Below are 24,922 nucleotides of genomic sequence, written 5' to 3' on the forward strand. Positions count from 1 at the left end.
AGAAAATGTGGTACATTTACACAATGGAGTACTACTCAGCTATTAAAAACAATAACTTCATGAAATTCCTAGGCAAATGGATGGAACTAGAAAATATCATTCTGAGTGAGGTAACCCAGTCACAAAAGAACACACATGGTATGTACTCATGGAAAAGTGGCTATTAGCCCAAAAGCTCAGAATACCCAAAATACAATTCACAGATCACATGAAGCTCAAGAAGAAGGAAGACCAAAGTGTGAATGCTTCAGTCTTTCTTAGAATGGGAAACAAAATACTCACAGGAGGAAATATGCAGATAAAGTGTGGAGCAGAGACAGAAGGAAAGGCCATCCAGAGACTGCCCCACCTAGGAATCCATCTCTTATACAGTTACCAAATCCAGACACTATTGTGGATGCACTGAAGTGCTTGCTGAAAGGAGCCTGATAGCTGTCTCCTGAGAGGCTCTGCCAGAGCCTGACAAATACAGAATGAATAAATAAATGAATAATAAAATAAAATAAATATAAAAACCCCACTAAATATACAGAACAAAGTATATTAAAAGCTGCAAGGGGAAAATACCTTGCCATTAATATAACAGAACCATTAATAATATAGCAGGGACATTAGTTTTCAATACAGATTCTAAAGCTAGAAGGATCAAGATGGATGTTCTCAAAAATGAAACAGAAATGACTAAGAACCACTTAATTAAAAAAAAAGTTCAACATCCTTGGCCACTAGGAAAATGGAAATTAAAACTATTAGATTTCATGTTACTCCCATGAGAATGGCCAAAATCAATAAAGCAAATGACAGCACATGATGCTGAAGATTCAGGCTAAGGGAACTGGTGGGAGTGTGTACTGCTATGGCCTCTAAGGAAGTCAGTGTGCAGGTTCTTGAAAAAGCTGAAACTCAGTCGACTTTAACATCCAGTTACGCCACTCCAAGGACTCTAAAATCTACTGCAGAGAAAGTTGCTCATCCACACTAACTGTAAACAGCCTAGATGTTCATCAAGTGACGACTGGATAATAAAAGTGTGGTACCCTTACACAATCAAGTATTATTCAGCTCCTTAGAAAACTAAGATTTTGAACGGTAAGTGGATGGAGCTAAAAACAACCATCCTAAGTGAGAGCAAACAACTATTGCATATTTTCTCTTATATGCTGATATCTTTTAAGCTTTAGATATGTGTATTTCAATCAGAATAACCACAGAGCATAGACAGCTAATAAGGAACCAGTCGGGGAAAAAAATCTTACAGGGAAGAGGAAATATTATATATATAATATTATAAATATATATGTGAACTAAAAGGGGCCGGGGGAAGAGGGAGAAGGGAGGATAGGCCACATCCAGCCAGAGTTCCACCTATGCTCTGGACAGGCAGAGGGGGGGGGCTGCCAGATGTTTTCCACTCAGCCCTAGGTGGCCATCCAAGCCTCTGACCCACTTGACAGGGGGTGGACAAGGGGCAGCCCCTGACCGGGGGCCGAGGCAACACCCTGTCACCCCAGGGTTATGGGAGAGAGGGCTGAGGGAGAGAGGTTCCCACATAGGCGAGAGTCTGTGCAGCGGGCCTTGATGAACAGAGACAGTCTATGGTTTTAGAGCTTTATTATAGAAAGGCAGGGGGAAAGAGAAAATGTAGAAAAGAGAGAGGGAGAAGAAAGGCTAGGGAGAAAGAGAGAGTAAGAGAGTGAGAGGAGAGGGAAGAGGAGAGAAGGCAAAAATAGTGAGAGAGCAAGAGATGAAAGGAGTGAGAGAGCAAAGAGGGGCCAAACAGCCCCTCTTAAAGTATGCTGCTATCTTTTCTGTTGCTAGGTAACTGGGGAGGAGTCTAGCCTGAAGGTCAGAAGCTTGGGACATTGCCTATGTGACTACTAACCATGCTTCTCTTGTGGGGGCTGAGGGGGGCGGTAACTTCAACAGGAGCCAGAGTTCCAGGAGACATGAGAGAACTCCTTCCATCCCATGTAGGTGAATTATCACCACCGGGACCCAGGGTTCAACATCTAACCTCAACTGGAAACCAGGCTGTCTGTGCATAGCCCAATGGCATATGTATGTGTGTGTGTATGTATGTATGTATGTATGTATGTATATATATATATATATATATATATATATATATATATATACACACACACATTTTATAGGGAATCACCATATAATAGGGGAGACAGTGCCCCAAGTAGATATCCATGCTATCAAGTCAAATCTCCAATGCCAGGAATGGGTTACATCTTGTTGTGTCACTAACCAAAGGGTTAGGACTCCTTCCCCCAAACACCATAGGCTATTTTCAAGGTTATTGGTTGTTGGTTATTCCTCATAGACTGATGTCAAGGCCATTCTGCTGAAGACACAACTTACTTATGTCATCAAAAATGGAGACTTGAGGTGTTGTTCAACTAGAAGCTTTACCACTACTGATTAGTGTTTATGGTGCTCAAAGGTACTTTGTATGCTACTGGAGAAGATAAAGTAATTGTTAGTTGCGTGTAGCTACAATGCTTGTGAACTACAACAGTGATGTATCTGTAAGATAGACTTTAGCAATAGTGGCACAAATGTTATGGGAGTAACCAGCCACTTTTTTTTTTTTTAAAATGAAAAGAGGATATATATATTTTGATCATGATTTTCCCCAACCAATTTTTGATTTAAGGCCTGTTTTATCAGATGGAACCCATAGCTGAAACTGCTAATGTGTCCAAGAACCTAAAACTTGATAGTTCATAGGTCTATGAGAAAACCAAATACCACTCATCTTCTAAAGGAAGAAAGCATTAAAATGACTCCTAGGACATTACTATAAACCCATAGATCAGTGCCCCTCTCAGCCATCATTACAGAAGTTTTTTCGTAAAGGAATTAACACAGAGACCTACAAGTGGGTGCTATGCAGAGAGAGACTTTGGAACACTCAGCTTTAAGTGGGACGCCTTTATCAAATCCCTTCCTTCAAGGCTCAAGGACCAATGTGCAAGAAAAGATGCAAAGTTTATGAGACAGAGCTGGAAGATTACTCCAAGGAAACAGCATCTTTCAGACACAATAGAGCTGATACACATAAGAGACTGTGGTCACAGCATGTGAGGATCTGTACACATTTAACCCAGACAAAATCTTAGTGTAGAGATGAGGACATGAATACAAAGGTACTCTCTCTTAATTAATAAGGTATTTATAATTGATACCTGCTAGGGACTCTGTGTGTGTGTGTGTGTGTGTGTGTGTGTGTATTGTTTTGGTATTTTTTTTAAATCTTAGTGGGGGTTTTTTGTTTTGCCTTTCATTTTGCTTTGTTTATGAGAAAGAAAGAACATGAAGTTGGATGGGCAGGGAGATGACAAAGATACAGGAGAAGTTGGGGGAGGGGAAATAAAATATATTGTGTAAAAATTTTTAATAAAAAATGGGGAATTATCTACTATTAATATCTCAAAATTATTATAATTGCAGTGATTTTATTCAATGTGTTCCTGGCAGTATATACAGCAGAATATTCTTGCCAAACAATGTCCACTTTTAAGGCATTAGAAAAATATCTTGACCTTATCTCTTTCCCCTGTGGTGGCTGTCCTCATTACAGGAGGAGAGAAGCTCCATTTACGGGAGGCTAAGGCTGAGAAAAACGTAAGTCAACAAACCTTATTAAACTAATCTTCATCTTTCTAGTTTCCCTCAATATCCTATGGAAAAGCCCTCTATTGTTCTTATGTTTACACAAATTATTTCTTTATCTAAATTAGTTTATAAAAATTCAGACCAAACAGCTTTTTGAAGTCCCCTTTTGTTGTGGTGATTCTAATATCCATATTGTTTGAAGCCAGACTGATCCAAGTCTGCCTCAGAGGCTTTGATCAAAGGACAAAAGGACAACAGGCTAGTTCTGTGTCCTTTCCCAGTGTCAAACTTGGCATGGTCTGGCCTGGGGCTTGGGCTTGGGCCAGGACTTTGGAGGCATTAAGGTTTTGACTCCTGGGAAACCAGCTTTCTCTCCCAAGGGAGAGAAAGTGCTAAGGCAGCTGTGTTTTAGGTATCCTATACTCTCTTGCCAACACTTTCTGACTTAGCTTTTTGCTGACCATGGCCTTTCCATCTAACAAATAATATATAAGATGCTGTATTTTTAAAATAAGCTTTCTTGTAATAAGTCATCAGCTTGTGAAAAACCTTCTGGCCCCATCTACTGGTCTTCTGTATATAATGATCCCAGGTCTTCCCACTAGAGACCTCGACATTCCCCTGAATGTCCTGAATTCCCCTTATTCCTGTGGGTCTGGGTCACATTTTTTTTTTAAAAAAAATTAAAATGTATGCTTTTTTTTTAACTGTTGATCTATAATACGTCAGTTGAAGTCTTAGGCCCAACCCAGCACAGAGAAGAGGCATTCACTCCCCTAAACATGTAGGATGAACTAGAAATTAGCACTAAATAATGGTCCTTTTTTTTTTTTCTTTTTTATTATTATTTTCTTTATTTACATTTCAAATGCTATCCCGAAAGTTTCCCATACCCCTCCCCCCACCTCTGTTCCCCTACCCACCCACTCCCACTACTTGGCCCAGGCCTTGCCTTGTGCTAGGTCATATAGAGTTTGAAAGACCAAGGAGCCTCTATTCCCACTGATGGCCGATTAGGTCATCTTCTGCTACATATGCAGCTAGAAACACAAACCCAGGGGGTACTGGTTAGTTCCTGTTGTTGTTCCACCTACAGGGTTGCAGCCCCCTTCAGGTACTTGGGTACTTTCTCTAGTTCCTCCATTGGGGACCCTGTGTTCCATCCAGTAGCTGGCTGTGAGCATATAATGGTCCTTTCTTACTTATCTGCATTCTGAAGATTAAGAATAAATAACATGCTGGTTGTGGTGGCACATACCTTTATTTAATTGAGGCAGAGGCTAATGCAGACGCAGAGGCAGATGCAGACACAGCAGATCTCTGTAAGTCTGAGTCTAGCCTGATCTACATAGTTAATCCCTTTCTCCAAAAGGAAACCAAAAACAGACAGAAAAAAAAAAAAAAAACCCCAAAGAATCTATAATGTAATGAAAAAGAATCTTGGAATCTAGAGTTAAGGAACCATGATATTTTCAGACCAAAGAAAGTCTGTCATAAATTGTAGGCAGGAGCCCACACTATTGGTATCTTACGGTTTCTAGTACTGTGAGAAAACACCATAACAAAAACCCATTTGTAGAAAAGAGAGTTTATCTTACAGCTTATAAGTCCGTCAATGAGTCAAGGAAGGACCTCAGCAGGACCCTGGAGGCAGGAGCTGATACAGGTCATACAGGGTGCTGGCTATGCACTTTCCTCATGGCTTGCTTAGCTTGCTTTCTTTAGGTAGTTAGAACCACCAGCCAGGCATTATCCAAAATGGGCTGGCCCTCTTGGTCATCGTCAATGAAGAAAACGCTCTGCAGACTTGACTACAGGCTAATACGTGGAGGTATTTTCCGTTACAATTCTTTCTTCTCGGATGATTCTACCTTGTATCAAGTTGACAGAAAAACTCACCAGCATGATCCTTATTAGAGACCATGAAAACGGAGAACCCTACCTAACAATTTCTTCTTTTACTACTTCATTTATGTCTATGCACTTTGGATGATACTTAGTTCTAGAGATAAAAGCATGGCATTAATTTCACCTTTAAAATGAGAAAAGTCAATTCTGGATTTGGTTTTGCCCTAAGTTTAGTATGTAAAGTGGAAATTTCTGGAGATTCAGTTAGGTCATAACTATGTTTTGCCTGGGCAGACAGGTGAAAGGATATTTTGCTGAAGCAGACATAGGCTAAAGGATGTTTTGCTATAGCAAACATGTGAAAGGACGCATGATGTTTAGAAAGAATTTAAATATGACCCCACAGACAGTGGAAGCCTGAGCACTGTTTTGCTTGCTCTTCCTAGCTGGTCTCTGCTGTGGAGATACACGCATCTATTGGTTCACCTTACATTGCATTGCTGAGCGTCACTTGTGGGGACTTCATAGACAGAAACTCGATAAAGAACTTCTAGTGAGATTCCTGTAGCTTCTTGCCCGCTTCCACAGACTTGGGCCAATGTACCAGCCTCATGGTTTCTTCTGTATTGAACTGCCCTTGCGATTTGTGTGTGGTATCTGCTGAGTGGGCTGGACTACGGCTGCTGATTTGTGTTTATCATTTGCTAGTGGACTGGACTGAGGACAACCAAGATTGGAATCCTGCCCCAAAGAACTATTTCTAAACAGGAGCACTTCCCCTGTATCCTAATAAACTTTTTTCCACTACCTCTGGTGGGTGGTAAGAGAGAGGGGAGGTCGAACCCTTATTAAAGTAGGCTTTGAAAAATACATGCTGACAAGTATGTATCTATAACCCTTTCCTGTTTTGTTCTCAGACTTCACACAGCAACAAGATGCTCAGGTAAAAGCCTCTCTAAATACAAGCAAGCTACACTATTTTTTATGAACTTTTGTATGAATTTATGAATTTAAGCAACCAAGCCAGACAATGCGTATATCCCAGGACATGACAGGTAAAGACAGGAGGATTGTGAATTTTAGAAGTGGTTGGGCCACACATTAAAAACAAAGTAAAAACCAAAAACCCCAAATGAACACCTAAGCATGTCCTGCTAGGACATAAACAATTTCAGAATTGTGTTAGTCAGAAGCTTATGATATGTCTAGGTTTAAATAAAGACATGTTAGAAAGACATAGAACGTAGAGTGCTGTTTATTTTCCTTTGAGTAAGACTTTATAGGAACTTTCTTATACCTGTTGCATTTCTATAACCTTATCTGTGCAGCCTACACAAATGTAACAGAATGTCTCTCACAATCTTGCAGCCGACTTAGCTAACTCCTGCATTTCTTCTATCGTATATCTCTGTCATCAACTCTTAGGGCATCCTGCTCTAGTCTATGACTAACATACTTTTGACAGCCTCAAGCCCCACCATAAAACATTTGTCATATGGCTGAAGAGATAACTTAGTGACTAAGAGCACTGACAGCTCTTCTCAGCACCCACATACAGACCGTATGTAATGTCAATCACAGTGGTCCAATGTCATCTTCTGGCCTCCATGGTCACTGTACATATGTGGTGTACAAACATTCAGGCAAACACTCATACAAATAAAATAATAAATAAATAAAATAATAAATAAATAAAATCCCCCCAAATTTAAATGTTTCTATAAAGACAGGCAAGTGGACCAATGGAATAGAATAAAGGACCTGGAAATAAACCCACACAACTATGGACACCTAATTTTGGACAAAAGTGTAAAAAAACTATAGTAGGAAAAAGAAAGCCTACTCAATAAACAGTGTGGGCAAAATCAGGTATCTTCTTGGAGAAGAATTAATTCAAACCCACACCTTCACTTTGTAAAATACATCCATGTAGAGTGAACCTGGGGGTTAAATTTGAAAGCTAAAATTGCTAGAGGAAAATACAGGAAATATAGTTGCTAATCTAGGTACAGGCAAAGAATGTTCTGAAATAATTCTAATAACACAAGTGATAGCTTTAAGAATAAACAAATGGGACTAAGCTGCCTATTAATAAATGGACCAATAAAATGATATTTCTCAAACAGGTAACAGAAATGACAATTAAATATTTAAAATAGTGTTAAGCATCCTTAAGCAATGAACAAATGCTGGTGAGGAAAAAGGAATCCTTTCTTATTCACTTTTGGCAAGAGTGCAAACCTGTCCATCCATTATTAAAATCAGAATGGAGTTTTAAAATAATTAAGAGCAGAACTACCATATCATCCAGATATACTATACTTGAGACTCCTTAAAACACTGATAAAGAAATATATGAACATCCATGTTTATTGCTATCCTACTCACAATTTCAAAGAAATGGAACCAACTTAGATGTTAATCAATAAAATAATGAAATAATAATGAAACTTATAAACAGAGAATGGAATTTTATCCAGTTAAATGAAAATGAAGCTACAAGATTTGCAGGAAAATAGGTGGGTCTAGTTTCTTAGTACTTAAAATTTATTTTCTGAAATTTTCATATAGGTAAACAATGTATTTTGAGCATATCTACCCCCATCCCTCTCCAACCCAATTCAGAAAAATACAACTTACTCCCAATGTTAATTGAATGTCCATACCTTGTATGTGCACTAGTGTGGCCAAAAAACACAGTTCACCTGATCCAAGGTATGGACAATCTACCAGTGGCTGCAAACTTAAAGAAAACTGAGCCTTGCTCCCCTAGTAGCTATCAACTACTACCCTTTCCTCAGTTAAGGGAGGAGATTCCCAAGCATCTCTTTTCCCTAACCCAGGCTACAATGTGACTGACTTGATACAGTGCAGGTGACCACAAATACTGTGAGTATGCCTCTCCATTCTTTTTACCCTCTCTTCAAGATATTGCATGAGACCCAGAGGGTAGTGTAGGTTGATGCAGGGAAAGTGAGAACTCCTGAGTGAATGTGGGTTGTCTACATCGGCATGGGCTTCTCAAGAACCCCAATGCCTCAGCTGCATGAGAGTGTTAAAGCCTTCTCCAGGTGAGGCAGAGGAATAGCAAAGTCTTACTTGGGACTCTGAGTGCAAATGTTGACAGTGTGTTCAGAAAAATGTCCATCATACTTTTTCTCCTTGAATGTTCATGACCTGAGGACTGCTCCCCATGACCTAGGGATGCCCCTATGGATGGAAATTACCTAAACTTGCCACATTGATTCATGTGTATTCAATAACCCTACCTCCCTGCTCAACTGTACATAAAAACCATGCTGAATTTCAGATAGGCTTCCATTGCTCTATCAGAGAACCCAGTCCACCTGCTTCTCTCTCTCCTCTCCTCTCCTCTCCTCTCCCCTCCCTCTCCCTCTCCCTCTCCCTCTCCCTCCCTCTTCCCCTCCTCCACACTGTGCGCGTGTGTGCATGCGTGTGCGCACGCATGTGTGCATGTGTATGTGTGTGTGTCTATCTTTTCTTGGTTTCCTTACATACCCAGTTAAGTTAAGCTCCTGAAGCTATGCAATAACTCAGAAGATAGAGGGTAATACAGATGTTCCACCTGGGGCTGAACACTCTGTCACATATTCTCAACCCTTATGCCAGTACTGAGTTTCTGCACTAAGTACTGTCCACTGCAAAAAGAAGCTTTTTCTGCCCAGGTTGGGAGCACCTCAGGTCTAAGGTAGTTTGATGACCTAACTAGTTAGTAAATCAGCAATAGCAAGTTGCACCCCAGGGGCTATGACCTCCACAGTCACAGGCTTTTATGTAAATTTATTGTACTAGGCATGTGCTCCCTCTAGTAGTACACTTGTGGTCTAAGTCTCAAACCAAACTTAAAAGACAGCTTGTTATTCTTCAACACTCATGTCTCTATTGCACATCTGGTCTGGCTGGTTGATACTGCATGAAGCATGTGAGGGTGCGCTCTGTGAGACCACTGACATCTTCTCTTCCTCAGTAGCCTGCATGGCAACTTCTGGCACAATGAAAGCTAGGCAGTTGAAAGGACGATTCCTAGTCAGTTTGAAATAGATTTCTTATGTCCTTCAGCCACAGTGTGCTGTGCAGTAGCCTCCAACTAGAGCCCATGACCTCCTCAGCTTTGAACAGGTTTACACTACCAGGCTTAACTGTCTTCCTGTGGAGCAGGCCTCACTAGTTACGCTATAACAGTTATATCTTGCTCTGGCAAGTCGGTATTATAGCATGCAGAGTCCATCACTGGGAAAGAGCATTGCTGTCCTTCCCCCCAAGAAGCCTGCATAGCGCCTTCAACACTACATAAGTTAGCCAGCAGGAAGAGTTTTTGAACAGCTACAACTTGATTTCTCTATGTCCCACAAAGTGTGTAGTATCTCTAGCAATAGCATATTAACGTTTAGTCAAGGTGAGCAGCCGAGAACACTGGCAGTCAAAACTAAGGATTTATGAAGAAGCTGTAGGAACCCCATTTGCTTATAAAACTAAAAAAAAAATATAATGAGGGGGGAGTTTGAAGAAAGGGATACTACACACATGGACCATGCTGACCAGAAGACATCGATTCTTAAACAAAAATCTGAGTCCAGGACACAAAATGTCTCCCTATTAGTTTTTGGTCAGAGAGACCCAAAACAACATAGGTTACTGCCAGTGTTCTTGGCTGCTCACCTTGACTACCATCTTCTCCCATCTTCTCCTCACTCCTACTTAAACCTTTAACCTTCAGCATTCTTTCTCTCTTCCATATGATGTGTTTTACTATTCTTTTTTGTTTTGTATTTTAAATGGGTTGCAAGATCTTAGTATTCCATGTGGCCTTTTAACACACCTTCCATTTTGTTGATCATTTCCCTAACCCCCAATGCCCTCCTCCTCCTCCCTGCTTAGCCCTTTCTATGACTACTCTTTCCCCCAATGCCCCTCTTCCCTTGTTAGTCCCCCTTCTCCCTGCTTAACCCTTTCTATGTCCACTCTTTCCCCAATGCCCCTCCCTGCTTAACCCTTTCTACGTCCACTCTCTCCCCTTCTATTTTCATTTTACCTATTCTCTACTATTTTTCTCCCTTTTATTGCATCCTTCCAATTGCCTATTTCTAGCTTCTAGATTCCACATTTATTACAAGTTAAACAAAGATTTGAAGATAGGGTACCACATATAAGAGAGAACATGAGGTTTTTTTTTTGTTGTTGTTCTGTCTGGGTCTGAATAACCTTACACAGCATAATTTCTTTTGACATTTCATCCATTTACCTGAATATTTCATTTTCCTTAAAAAAGAATAATATTCCATTGTATATATGTACCACGTTTTTATTATCCATTTACTAGTTGGTGGACATCTGCAGGTTGATTCTATTTCCTAGCTATTGTGAAGACAGAACAATGAGCGAGTGTCTGTGCAACAGGAGATAGAGTCCTTCAGGCACATGTGCAGGGTGGTATAGCTATCTCTGGTTCTTATAAGAACCTTCAGACTGAGTTCCACAGTGGCTTTACTAGCTTACACAATGTATAAAGGTTTGCCTTTCTCTACATTTATGGCAGATGTCTATTCAATCTATTTTTATGTATGGTGTCATTTAACACTACTGTTTCTGTTTCGTTTTTGTCTAGATGATCTGTCTACTGGGAAAAAAAATGAGATTGCAGTACTGAAGTCACCCACTATCACTGTGTTAAAGTCAACCCACGGCTGTACATCTAGTAGAGTTTATTTTTTAAAAAATGAGTTTATGTTTAGAATTAAAATATCTTCTTGGTGGATTACCCATTAACAAGTATTCTTTTCTTTTTGAAGACTATTTTGTCAGAGAGTAGAATAGCTGTATTTGCTTGTTCTATTTGTTGGAATATCTACTTCAGCCCTTTTACCCTAAGTTAGTATTTACCATTGATCTTGGAGGCAGCAAAAAGCTGGCTCCCGTTTTCTAATCTAATCTTAGTCCCTTGTCTTTTTAGTGAATTGAAACATTAACACAGGTATCATTAAAAGATTAATTTTTATCATTATACTTCTCTATAAATTTTAATGCCTTTTCTGGACACAACAGGGTAAGTTGTAATATTTCAGAAGATATCTTTCCAAGCTCTCCTGGGTTTGAAAGTTTCTATGGAGTAATCAAGCATTATTCTGAATTGCTTTGTCTTTGTAAGTATCCTGGCCTTCGCTCTTGAAGTTTTCAATGTCCTTTCTTTAGCCTGTGCTTTTAGTGCTTTAGCTACAGCATGTTGGTAGACATCTCTCTAATGGTCCTGTCTATTTGGCTTTCTGTAGGCTTCTACCACTACCTTTTCTCATACTGACTACAATCTCCCCTCTCTCCACTCCTCCCAGTGCCTCCCACATGCCCTCCCATCCAGATCCACTCCCTCTCTGTCTCTCAGGAGGAAACGATAGGCATCTAGGAGATAACCACCACACATGACAAAATAAACTATAATACGATAATATAAAAACCAACACATCTTAGTTGGACAAGGCAAACCATTTAGGATGCTTCTTGACCCGGAGTGCTTATCTTTTGTTGGAAAATTTCCTCTATGATTTTTTTGAAAATATTTGTCTATTTTCCTTTTCCTTTGCCCATTATTTAAAAGTTAAGGCTTCATGGTGCCTCAAAGCTGTCCCATGTTCCATTCATACATTTTGTCATTGGCCTTGCTTTAGCAATTCTGTGTCATTCTCATTATAAGGTAATGGTATAAGACAGTAGAACTTTTGGAACATGTTTATAAAAATTAGGGGAGGGGCATGGGCTAGAGTTTATGAATGGAATTAAGGCACCTTAGAAAACATCCCAAAGAAATTATTGGCTTCTGCTATTTTGCATGAATCAGAAAGCAGGCTCTCATCACTAAGTAGTTTGATCTAGGATCGCCAGCCACCAGAACTGCAAGAAGTGACCTGCTATTGTTAAGTAGCTACCAGTTTGTGATACTTGGTTGTAGAAGTCCAGACAAAGACATAGGGGAATGTAAGGGTGTTTCAGTGTAAAGGATAAGTTAGAAGTTTAGCCATGAGGACCAGGGCCAATAAGAAAAACTATTCCACAAAAGCATCTGCTTTGTGACTTACTCAGTAGCTTAGAGAAAGCAGCATATATTTAGCCTGTATTTAAGTTAGGGAGTAAGTAAGTAACTACTGAAGTAACAATATATTGACTTAACCATTAAACTATAAAACAATGAAAATAAGGCCAAGCACTGTCTCCCCAATAGCAGGACTGTGTTAGAGTGTGGTAGCGAGAAGGTCACTGCATTGCTTTTCTCAGTGTTCTATCTGGAAGACAGTGTCAGAAAGTCATGCATCTCTACAAACAATGCAAAACCATAAAGGCTTTAAAATACCAAACCTCAACATGTAGATCAATGGAATAGAATTGAAGATCCAGAAATGAATCCACACACCTATGGTCACTTGATTTTTGACAAGGGGCTAAAACCATCCAGTGGAAAAAAGACAGCATTTTCAACAAATGGTGCTGGCACAACTGGCGGCTATCATGTAGAAGAATGAGAATNGATCCATTCTTATCTCCTTGTACAAAGCTCAAGTCTAAGTGGATCAAAGACCTCCACATAAAACCAGAGACACTGAAATTGATAGAGGAGAAAGTGGGGAAAAACCTCGAAGATATGGGCACAGGGAAAAAATTTCTCAACAGAACACCAATGACTTGTGCTGTAAAATCAAGAATTGACAAATGGGACCTCATAAAATTGCAAAGCTTCTGTAAGGCAAAAGACACTGTCAACAAGACAAAAAGGCCAACAACAGATTGGGAAAGGATTTTTACCAATCCTAAATCTGATAGAGGACTAATATCCAATATATACAAATAGCTCAAGAAGCTGGACTCCAGAAACTCAAAAAAACCCCATTAAAAAATGGGCTACAGAGCTAAATAAAGAATTCTCAACTGAGGAATATCGAATGGCTGAGAAACACCTGAAAAAATGTTCAACATCCTTAGCCATCAGGGAAATGCAAATCAAAACAACCCTGAGATTCCATCTCACACCAGTCAGAATGGCTAAGATTAAAAATTCAGGTGAGAGCAGATGCTGGCGAGGTTGTGGAGAAGGAGGAACACTCCTCCATTGCTGGTAGGATTGCAAGCTGGTACAATCACTCTGGAAATCAGTCTGGCGGTTCCTCAGAAAATTGGACATAGTACTATCGGAGGACCCAACAATACCTCTTCTGGGAATATACCCAGAAGATCTCCCAACTGTTAATAAGGACACATGCTCCACTATGTTCATAGCAGCTTTATTTATAATAGCCAGAAGCTGGAAAGAACCCAGATGTCCCTCAATAGAGGAATGGATACAGAAACTGTGGTACATTTACACAATGGAGTACTACTCAGCTATTAAAAACAATGAATTTATGAAATTCTTGGCAAATGGATGTATCTGGAGGATATCATCCTTAGTGAGGTAACCCAATCACAAAAGTAGTCACTAGATATGCACTCACTGATAAGCGGGTATTAGCCCAGAAACTTAGAATACCCAAGATACATTATGCAAAACACAAGAAAACCAAGAAGGATGACCATCGTGTGGATACTTCATTCCTCCTTAGAATAAGGAACAAAATACTCATGAAAGGATACAGGTACAGAGACAAAATTTATGAAAGGATGAAAGGATGGACTATCTAGAGACTACCCCATCCGGGAATCCATCCCATCATCAGCAACCAAACCTAGATATTAATGCACATGCCAGCAAGATTCTGCTGAAGGGACCCTGATATAACAGCCTCTTGTGAGGCTATGCCAGAGCCTGGCAAACACCGAAGTGGATGCTCACAGCCAGCTATTGGATGGAACAGAGTGTCCCCAATGGAGGAGCTAGAGAAAGTACCCAAGGAGCTGAAGGGGGCTGCTACCCTGTAGGTGGAACAATAATATGAACTAACCAGTACCCCCTGAGCTTGTGTCTCTAGCTGCATATGTAGCAGAAGATGGCCTAATCGGCCATCATTGGGAAGAGAGGCCCCCTGGTCTTGTAAACTTTATATCACCCAGCACAAGGGAATGCCTGGGCCAAGTAGTGGGAGTGGGTGGGTAAGGGAGCAGGGGTGGGGGGGTATAGGGAACTTTCGGAATAGCATTTGTAATGTAAATAAAGAAAATAATAATAAAAAATACCAAACCTCTCTTAATAAACCAGAATTATATGAATTTCATTTTACTCTCATTATCATCTTTCGACTCAGGAGAAATGAGCAAAGTGTTATCTTATGTTTTGCACATAAAATGGCTTAAATAATGGTTAAATTTTTTCTGTCTTTATATTCACTTCAGTTTTATAGAGGGAAATATGGTCTAAAGGCAACAGGCTCACAGTTGGCTCATTATGTAAGTCAGTAGTTATTGGACTTAGCTTGATAGCCATACTTCATACCACTATGAACACAGTAGCCAGAATTCAATAATCTACTGGGTTTTATTTTAAACTCATTTTTAAAGGTTCCTTTCAGAAAGCCTTAGCAAAGAACTTTTAAAGCAACTCAGCAACATGCACAGCATCATAATAAAGAATGCACACCTTGTTTTAAGAGCAGAGCAAATACTTGTTTCTACCCGAGTAGGTTATCTGCATTCACTCTTCTCTACAGCTCCTTAAACCTGACCAATTGCAGAGCCCCAGGATACAAACCTTGTGGCTTTGCAGTTGCAGTGGAGCGTTTTGCTGGTGTCCTCCCATTTATTCCCTGAGCTTCTGTGGTTGTGTTGCTTGTCGTACAAGGTAGAGTAACCTTTGCACAAGTATTGATGCCTAGAATTTAAAAGGAAAGAGAAGGTAAATACAGAGACACAGCACTATTATTTAATAATTTAACATTCTTCTAACCACATAAAAACAGTGCTCCAAGGCCTTAGAAACATGTGGCATCTATAACACATAGATAATCAAATACTCAAATCCCCTTAAATTTTCACTTGCAATTTACTTGAGGATCAAACTTTGGCTCCTTTTTGTTTTCTTTTTTAAATATGTAAACACCCATCCATCTAATTATTGGAGCATTTGGCTGAGTATGGTGGCTTATGCATGCAATTCCAGGAATTAGGTGCATTTAGGACACAGAAGTATGCATAGGAGGTGTCTCTATAAGTTCAAGACCAGCATGGTCAACATAGCAAGTGTCAGACCAGCCAGGATTACATTGTAACAGATTTTCCTGGGGAAGACCTCATTCTGTGTGTTCAGAAAGCTTCATATTCACGTAGAAGGAAGACTGCTACATAAAGACCCCTCTCTGTCTGCAGAAAGGACAGAATGTAGCTGCTAGTTGACATGCTAGTGTCCAGTCAGTGACAGAGAGCAGGAGAGGTATCTTATGGCAATTTTAGTAGAAGTAAACTGCCCAGAAGCACAGACATACTAAAAACAAACATAAAATCCCACTTAAAATATAATGCTGGATTAGCCAAGGAGTTGTGTATATAGATTCTCATCTAAAATGACCTGTTAATAAAATATCTATTATTTAACATAATCATGGTACACTTTATGCAAAATCAGTTATAACACTAAATGTTAGCTCATTTAGAATTCACTAATTTTCTACAAACATCTTTTGTTCCTCTTACAAGCCTCAGTCCAGATACCACACTGCTGAAGTGATCTGACTCTTTAATACCTATCAATCTGTGAGAGATGAGATACCAAGACTTCACCACTTTTGTATAACTTCAGCCCTTTTGAAGAATATTGTTGAATGCTTTGTAGAGAATATCCTTCAGACTGAGTTCTTCATGGTACTTTCTCACTGTTGTAACTGGATGTGGTCATTTTGTGTCATACACTTCATTTGTTTTAGAATAATTAACATGTAATATGCAACATTTATCTTGATCACTTGGAAAGGGGGATGTTTTGTTTGTCAGTTCTTTCAGCATATGGCATTTTGAATGGTGTGTGTGTGTGTGTGTGTGTGTGTGTGTGTGTGTGTGTGCGTGTGTGTGTAAATGAGCTCACATGTGCAGGCACATGCAGAGAACTCAAGTAGCTAGGTTGCCAAGTTTACACAGCAATCTCCTTCACCTGCGGAGCCATCTTACCAGTCTATCTACCTTAATCTTTGGAACAGCATCTATCACTGAATCTGGAACTCACTGTGTCTAGACTGACTAGCTGTATATACAGCCTCCAGAACTAGTCTGTCTCCCACCAGTGATGGGAGGTCCATTCACTTTATTCTTTGACAAAGGGTCTCTCATCAAATTTGGACCTTATTATTTCAGCTAGACTGGATAACCAGGGAGTCTCCAGGACTTGTCTGTCTCCTCCCACCAGTGCTGGTGTGTACCATCATGCTTAGGGTATTATGTAGGTGTGGGAATCTGAACTTGAATTCACATGCTATTTTACTGAGCTATACTTCTAGCCCTTAACAGTTCCTTCCTATCATCCCTTAAAATTTTTTCTCATTTATCCTACAGTTTGTAGAGAAACATTGTATCTCATGAGCTAGCTAAAAGTTCTTGACTACAAAATTAAGAACTTTTTAAAGTGATGATAAGATTATTATCAAAGATATAAAACTCAGTTTACAACTTTCTTGCTACAGGGAAGAAATTCACTGTTAGAAATTTATTTTGGAGAATGTCAAACTAAGTTCTAAATGTTTATAAAAAGAAACACGCGACAGTATATTATTCTGTAAAAGCTACATTAGAAATAAGATGCAACAGGTGCATGTGTTGAGTATATTCTAAATGCTTGAAGTATATCAGTTGTAGAAAAATCTACACAGCTTTTACTGGGTGAATATCTGAATCCTGAAAATCTGAAATGCTCTAAAATGCAGAAACATTTTTAAAAGCATCTTTTATTGTTGTTGTTAATTGACTCCTCCTACAACATCTAAGACATTTTGGGTTTTCTCATATTTGAATATACAGATTTGGGATGTTTAACCCTACAAATCAATGAGAAGAGAATGGAAGAGACAAGATAAGATGTATCCACTTAGGGGCAGGATATAAATAAGAACTATCATATTTGTCATCTATATAGTCTAGCATTCAAATATTTTATAAAGAAAATGTGCTTATAAATTACTTATATGAAGAAGAAAAAGATCCATGGCAATCACAAAGTACACACACTACCATTGTTGGGTTGTTAAAAAACATACACCTCATATTTGTATATCCAGTTTCATGGCATCATTCACAGTCGCTGACACTACCAAAATGCATAAATTAATGCATAAATTCATAATAAAATGTCGTATGTACAATGGAATATTATTCTCTATTTGAAAGAAAAGAGATGTTTTATATATACTACTATGTTCACAATTCTTAAGGACATTATGATAAATAAAAGATCCCAGTCTCAAAAAGACAACTGCCATAAATCCTAATTTACATTAAGTACCTAATATAGTCAAATCCATAAAGAGAGAAAGCAGAACAAAGGTTGCCAAGACTGAGGAAGAGAGGTGGGAATGGCACATTATTGTAGCAATTCTCAACCTATGGGCCATGATGCCCCAAGGACCATCAGAAAAGCACAAATGTTTATATTATGATTCATAACAGTAGCAAAATTACAGATAACAAAGTAACAACAAAAAGAATTTTATGGTTGTGGGTCACCATAACACGAGGAACTGAATTAAAGGGTCAAAGCATTAGGAAAGTTGAGAACCACTAAGTTATTGTTTAAACAATATGGAGTTTCACATCTGTAAACTATAAGAATTCTGCATATAAAGGGTGCAGAGTAGCATAATAAAGGGAAACATTTAAATTTTATGTTCTATATATTTTGTTATGTTTATACACAATTAAAATTTAAAATTAAATGTTAATGTGTGTTATATAACAATCTCTTCCTAGAAAAAAACCTTCCCTTTTGGAGGGAAGCTATCAAGATATGGGATGTTCCAAACGAAGGTGAAACATTTCATCCAATGAAACGTGTGAAGCTTAGGCGGACTCTACACTGATGAGATAGAATGGGCTCTTCCCTCCTCAAGTGCACTAAGCTCCAAGGACTGCCTAGAGACTCTCTTATTGATGCAGAGCTTCCTAGAAGTGACTTAGACCAGCTGGGCCTCCAGGGAGAAACAGAGACCCTCAGAGTTGCCCAGAAGATGGCCAGACCACCTGAACCACCTGGGGAGAGCACTCTTTAAACTGTCTGCAGTGTGCTCCAGGTTCCCAACTTTTACAAGTTGCCACACATGCTGGAGTTGGCTTCGGTGAGTCTTTGAATCATTTCTGATCTTGTAGTAACTACTTGCCCACACTACTGTAAGTGAATCTAATAAAATGCATTGGTTCACCAAGTTGGACTTTGGAAGTATCCATACTTTAGTTTGTTGTCATTCCTCTATCTGCTGTTAACAGACTTCATTTTTATTTCCCCAGAAACAGTATCATGTAGTATTATGTAATGAAGAAAAGGCCACATCCTGAGTTTCTGTCATCTCTAACAGCAAACAATCATGTTACTATCTCTTGAGTGTGTGGTTTATTCCAGGCTATGTTCTGACTTCCTTGATGGGCAAAGGCTTCCCAGTCCTGAGACTGCTACTCCCCATGGCCTACTCTGGTGCAGCACTTACATCTGTCTCCTTGCATTGCTACCAGCATAAAATTCATCTCACAATCATCATTCCCCAGAATCAACATTCTGAACGCCTCATCTCAGAGCTGCTTCCCCAAATGACTGTCTTGACAACTCTACCTCAAATAATGCAACTTCATCCATGCTAGGTCAAAACCCTTGGAAGCAAATGGAATCCATTCTTATGTCATCATATATCCTGTCCATAAGAAAATTCTGTTGGATGCTGGGCATGGTGGCACACGCCTTTAATCCCAGCACTCGGGAGGCAGAGGCAGGCGGATTTCTGACTTTGAGGCCAGCCTGGTCTACAGAGTGAGTTCCAGGACAGCCAGGGCTACACAGAGAATCCCTGCCTCAGAAAAAAAAAATTTTGTTGGCTCTGTGTATTGGTCACTTTTCTGTTGCTATGATAAAGCACCACAACCAAGATACATGTACTCTGTGTGTGTGTGTGTGTGTGTGTGTGCACATGTACATGTGTGTATATGCAGTTATCAGGGATTATGCTTACAGAAGGATAAGAGTTTTTCTTGGCAGGGAAGCCTGGCAGCAGACAGCATGGCAGCAGGAGCAGGAAGTTGAGAACTCACAACTTTCAACACAAGCACAAATTAGAATGAACTGACAGTGGCATGAGGCTTTTACTCTAAAAGCTGCCACCACCAATACACTTCCTCCAGCAAAGTTCCATATGTAAACTTCCCCAAACCTTGCTACCAATTAGAAACCAAGTATCCAAATGCCCAAGACTATGTGGGACATTCTCACTCAAGCTACCCAACTCTACATTCAAGATATTTCCAGACTTTGCATGCTGATCACTACCTTTATTGTTACTCTGGATTAAAGCAAGCCTCCACAGAGTCTTCATACTCCTTCTCTAACTTCCAATACAGTCGACAACTTGGAACTAGGTTACTGGTGATCATGTACTTAGGCTTCCTCAGTGGCTCTACACTGTACCAGGAGGAAAGCCTCATCACTGCACAACCCAGCCTTGGCTTCATTATCAGGAATATCATCATTTACCACTGTTCTGTTTACATCACTCCACTAAGACTGATCTTTGTCCCACATGCTGGCCAAACACATTTTATGACCTAGCTGTTCTCTGCTGGGAGGCTTCTCCAGATGATCCCTGCTACCTATTTCTATTTTCCAAATCTTAGCTCAAAGTGCACCTTCTCAATACAGATGACTCTGACACACTACTTTCTGTAGTTGGTCTTCCTACAATCTTTTTCAAATCATTTTCCTGCAGCTCTTGCACCATGTAATAAGTGGTACACTGTCTGCTTTCTCTCCTCAGAATCTGAGCTATAGAACTCAGTCATCTTTGGATAGATTTCTTGACCACCACCTGTCACATAGTAGTGCATGATAAACATAGTCAACAAATGAATTCTAGAGTCCTTTGGGGGCAAGAATTTCTTTTCTTGCCTAAATATGCTTTGCTAGACAATAGCAGAATATGTAAGTGTATTATAAGTCACAGTTTATTTCCACACACTTTCAATTTCTATCCCAAATCTAAAACATTAAACATTATTTCTATACAAGTTCCAATTTTTCAGAAGTAGGAGTAAAAGGAGGAAAAGTTTCAACTTTAAGAATATTCTTCACATTCCAGAAGCAAATTTGTAAACATCTGGAGTTATGAAACATCCCCCCCCAAAAAAAAACAAAAAAAAAAAAAAAAGAAACATCCCAGATGGTCACCTTAATAACAATATCAGATGTCAGCTTGCTGCTACGTGCATTAAAAAGGCTATTGCTCATTGCTATCATGTGCAGCCATGCCCAGGGTGTCCTCTGTGAGCCCTACATAACATCATACTGTCATCAGCAGGGAAGAACAGCAGTATCCGGGTTACTGTGAATGCTTTACAAATAGCTGTTTCTATTATCACGTATCTGGATGCCCATTCTCCCCACTGCTGCCATGTCTGTTACAGATAACCTCTCTGCTGCTTAGATGCTCTTGCCTCACCTCCCAGCACCTGCTCACACTCACTCATTCCTTAGCATGTGACAGTCACTTCAGTGCCCAGGCTTCTGCTATCTGCTTCAATTAGCAAGACATCATTTTGGGTAATTTCTGGTAAAACTCATAACTCTTTAAAATCAATATAATAATTCATTGTCTTAAACTGAACAGGCCTAGAAAAGCAAACATCTCTTATTCAATAAAGATGATCTCAGAATCTATAATGGTGAAATAATGTCTAGTAACTGGCAAGTAAAATTTGTTACAGACAGTGTGAATCCCACTGAAAGCCTCATTGCTCATCAATATTTTTATAATATTGCATTCCTGTAAATGTATAGCCTGGATTCCATAAACTTTTAAAATGTTCCCTTTAAATATCGAATGGTTGAGAAACACCTGAAAAAATGTTCAACATCCTTAGCCATCAGGGAAATGCAAATCAAAACAACCCTGAGATTCCATCTCACACCAGTCAGAATGGCTAAGATTAAAAATTCAGGTGACAGCAGATGCTGGCGAGGTTGTAGAGAAATAGGAACACTCCTCCATTGCTGGTGGGATTGTAAGCTTGTACAACCACTCTGGAAATCAGTCTGGCGGTTCCTCAGAAAATTGGACATAGTACTACCGGAGGACCCAGCAATACCTCTTCTGGGCATATACCCAGAAGATCTTCCAACTGGTAATAAGGACACATGCTCCACTATGTTCATAGCAGCATTATTTATAATAGCCAGAAGCTGGAAAGAACCCAGATGTCCCTCAATAGAGGAACGGATACAGAAACTGTGGTACATTTACACAATGGAGTACTACTCAGCTATTAAAAACAATGAATTTATGAAATTCTTGGGCAAATGGATGTATCTGGAGGATATCATCCTTAGTGAGGTAACCCAATCACAAAAGAAGTCACTAGATATGTACTCACTGATAAGCGGATATTAGCACAGAAACTTAGAATACCCAAGATACATTATGCAAAACACAAGAAAACCAAGAAGGATGACCACTGGGTGGATACTTCATTCCTCCTTAGAATAAGGAACAAAATACTCATGAAAGGATATAGGTATAGAGACAAAATTTAGAGCTAAGATGAAAGGATGAACTATCCAGAGACTACCCCATTCGGGAGTCCATCCCATCATCAGCCACCAAACCTAGATACTAATGCTCATGCCAACAAGATTCTGCTGAAGGGACCCTGATATTTCGGCCTCTTGTGAGGCTATGCCAGTGCCTGGCAAACACAGAAGTGGATGCTCACAGCCAGCTATTGGATGGAACACAGGGTCGCCAATGGAGGAGCTAGAGAAAGTACCCAAGGACCTTAAGGGGGCTGCAACCCTGTAGGTGGAACAACAATATGAACTAACCTGAGTTTGTGTCTCTAGCTGCATATGTAGCAGAAGATGGCCTAATCAGCCATCATTGGGTAGAGAGGCCCCTTGGTCTTGCAAACTTTATATGACCCAGCACAAGGCAAGGCCTGGGCCAAGTAGTGGGAGTGGGTGGGTAGGGGAGCAGAGGTGGGGGGAGGGTATAGGAAACTTTCGGGATAGCATTTGAAATGTAAATAAAGAAAATAATAATAATAATAATAATAAAAAACTGAAAAAAAAGAAAAAAAATATGTTCCCTTTATTTAAATTTCTTCATTTGTCATTATTGTAATTGCTAGTTTTTGTTTAAATGTCTCACTTTCTAAAAAGCATATTTAAGTGGCTATAGCCACTTAAAAACCTCAAGGCTTTGAGGATATTTTCTATAGAACAAAATCTATTATGTTTCAATTTATTCTATTCACCTACCCATTTCTCCTACCAAGTTAAAGCCCTAAGTAAAGTGCCTGTTTTCACAGAATTTCCAGGAATAGGAAACACCAAGCAATTTATGCTTAAGTAGCAAGGAGAGATAGACAACTCCATAAGGATGTAAGTTCTCCCCATACCCTTGCTGACTAGTTATGAAGCAATATTACTGAGCTAGGATAAGACGGAGATAGTCTGAAATGACTTCATTGGCATTTGTGGTCTCTTAGTTTTCAGTATATTTTCTGGTTATTGTCTGAATTCCTTCATCTCCCCCTTTTAGTGTCAGTGTGAGATCACATGTGAGCAGTGTTGAAGCCATACAGAAACAGACATACACTCAATGTCAAGTTGCACTGCCCAATCACTGATGCACGCTCTGATCATCTGAATGTTACAATCATGGGTGCGTAGCATAAAGCTATATTCAGGAACAAATTAGAATTTCTACTCTGACAATCATGTTATATTCAAGGAGCACAAGTTACTGGTCTCTCAATATATGAACCTGGTATTTACATTACTAATCTTGCTACATTAGTTGGGACTTCAAGTACTATGATGAAAATCCACGATGAGAGGGAACCCTGTTCCTATTCTAATGGGAACTTTCAGGTTCTTCACATTAAATGTGAAGTTAATGTTAGTTCTCTTGGCACATTATCTTATTCTGACTAAGGTTGGTCAGTGTCACTAACTTACTCTGAGTGCTCATGATGAATGATGGATACAGGACACCAGCAAATACTATTTCTTCATCTACATGAGTACCTCATTATGCAGGTTTTAAAGTTTACCTTTTTGCTTTGATGGATGATATTAATTAGTTTTTGAAGGTTGAGCAAGGTTTACATAAATAGATAAATCCCACTTCACTATCAACATGGTTATTCTGATAAATGCACATTTAGGCATTGTTTTTATTGTGAAAACACCCCAGAATTACTAATACCCAAACCAATTAAAATACAATGAAACCCAAAATGGTTGTACTTAAATATGTATGTGTAGACATACATACATATGCAAAAAGTCATAGAAGAAGAGTGAGTAGGGGGTTGAAGGGGTTGAGGCGAGGAAAAGGAAAGGCATAAGTATATAGCAGAATATATTAAAGAAAAGACATATCCTACAATTCTTCGATAGTTTAATACTCTATAGTAAGCATAAAATAAAAGATAACAAAAATGTTGAATTTTAAGGGATTTACTTAATATCTATACACATAATATGTACCTATTACATAAGTAATTATATATATAATGCACACATATTATATATATATACAGATACACATGCGCATAACCCCCTCCCCCAATCTATATAGCTATAGCTGTTATAAAAGACACAGTAGCTGATTCTTCTCAATTTATTATGGTATAGTCAAACAACAGAAGAATATTCCTAGTTAAGGCATTTACTAAAACAACATAGTTTCTTTCCTTCCTTCCTTCCTTCTTTCCTTCCTTCCTTCCTTCATGTTTTTCTGACAGTAGTAACTAAACCTAGGACCTCACAGAGGCTAGACAAGTGTTCTACCACTTAAGTACTTCCCCAATATTTTTCACTCCTGCGTTGTAGTCCCAAAATACATAGCTTTGAACTTGTGATCCCCCTTCCTCATTCTCCTAAATACAGAGACTTCCTTGAAAGTCCAGCAGTTAGCTGGGTATGAAATAAGAGACTATTCAGAATACAAGGAGACCATCCAGGATCCAGGCTCTGCATTGGCATTTGTTTGTTCAGGTGTCCTTGAACCAAACCGGCAATTTGTCCTAATGTTTCAATTGCATTGCTTTAAGTTTGGGGATATATTTACTGTGACATCTTCTTAAAAATTCCATTATATGTGCATTCTTAAGGAAGGGGAGATGTGGTTCATTGGTAAAGAACTTACCTCGAACTTATCTAAGCTCATCCTCAGTACTGCAGGGGGCAAAGGGTAGAAAACAGTATAGTGCTGGCACAAAAACAAGACATACAGATAAAAGGATCAGAAGAGAACCCATATCAAGGTCATGCACC

The 24,922-nt window shown here is 39.3% G+C and overlaps 1 protein-coding gene across 5 annotated transcripts in view; it reads right to left on the bottom strand.

Annotated features, from left to right (window-relative positions):
- Nucleotides 1-24,922, bottom strand: part of Fgd4 (FYVE, RhoGEF and PH domain containing 4) — a 181,344-nt gene that overhangs the window by 74,263 nt on the left and 82,159 nt on the right. For all 5 annotated transcript variants that reach the window (XM_021209743.2, XM_029544202.1, XM_029544203.1 and 2 more), the window contains exon 2: nucleotides 15,161-15,280. In XM_021209743.2, the coding sequence (XP_021065402.1) occupies nucleotides 15,161-15,280 (120 nt within the window). The remainder of the gene's footprint in view (nucleotides 1-15,160; nucleotides 15,281-24,922) is intronic.

The sequence above is a fragment of the Mus pahari genome, chromosome 12 (assembly GCF_900095145.1).
Source record: "Mus pahari chromosome 12, PAHARI_EIJ_v1.1, whole genome shotgun sequence".
Taxonomy (NCBI): domain Eukaryota; kingdom Metazoa; phylum Chordata; class Mammalia; order Rodentia; family Muridae; genus Mus; species Mus pahari.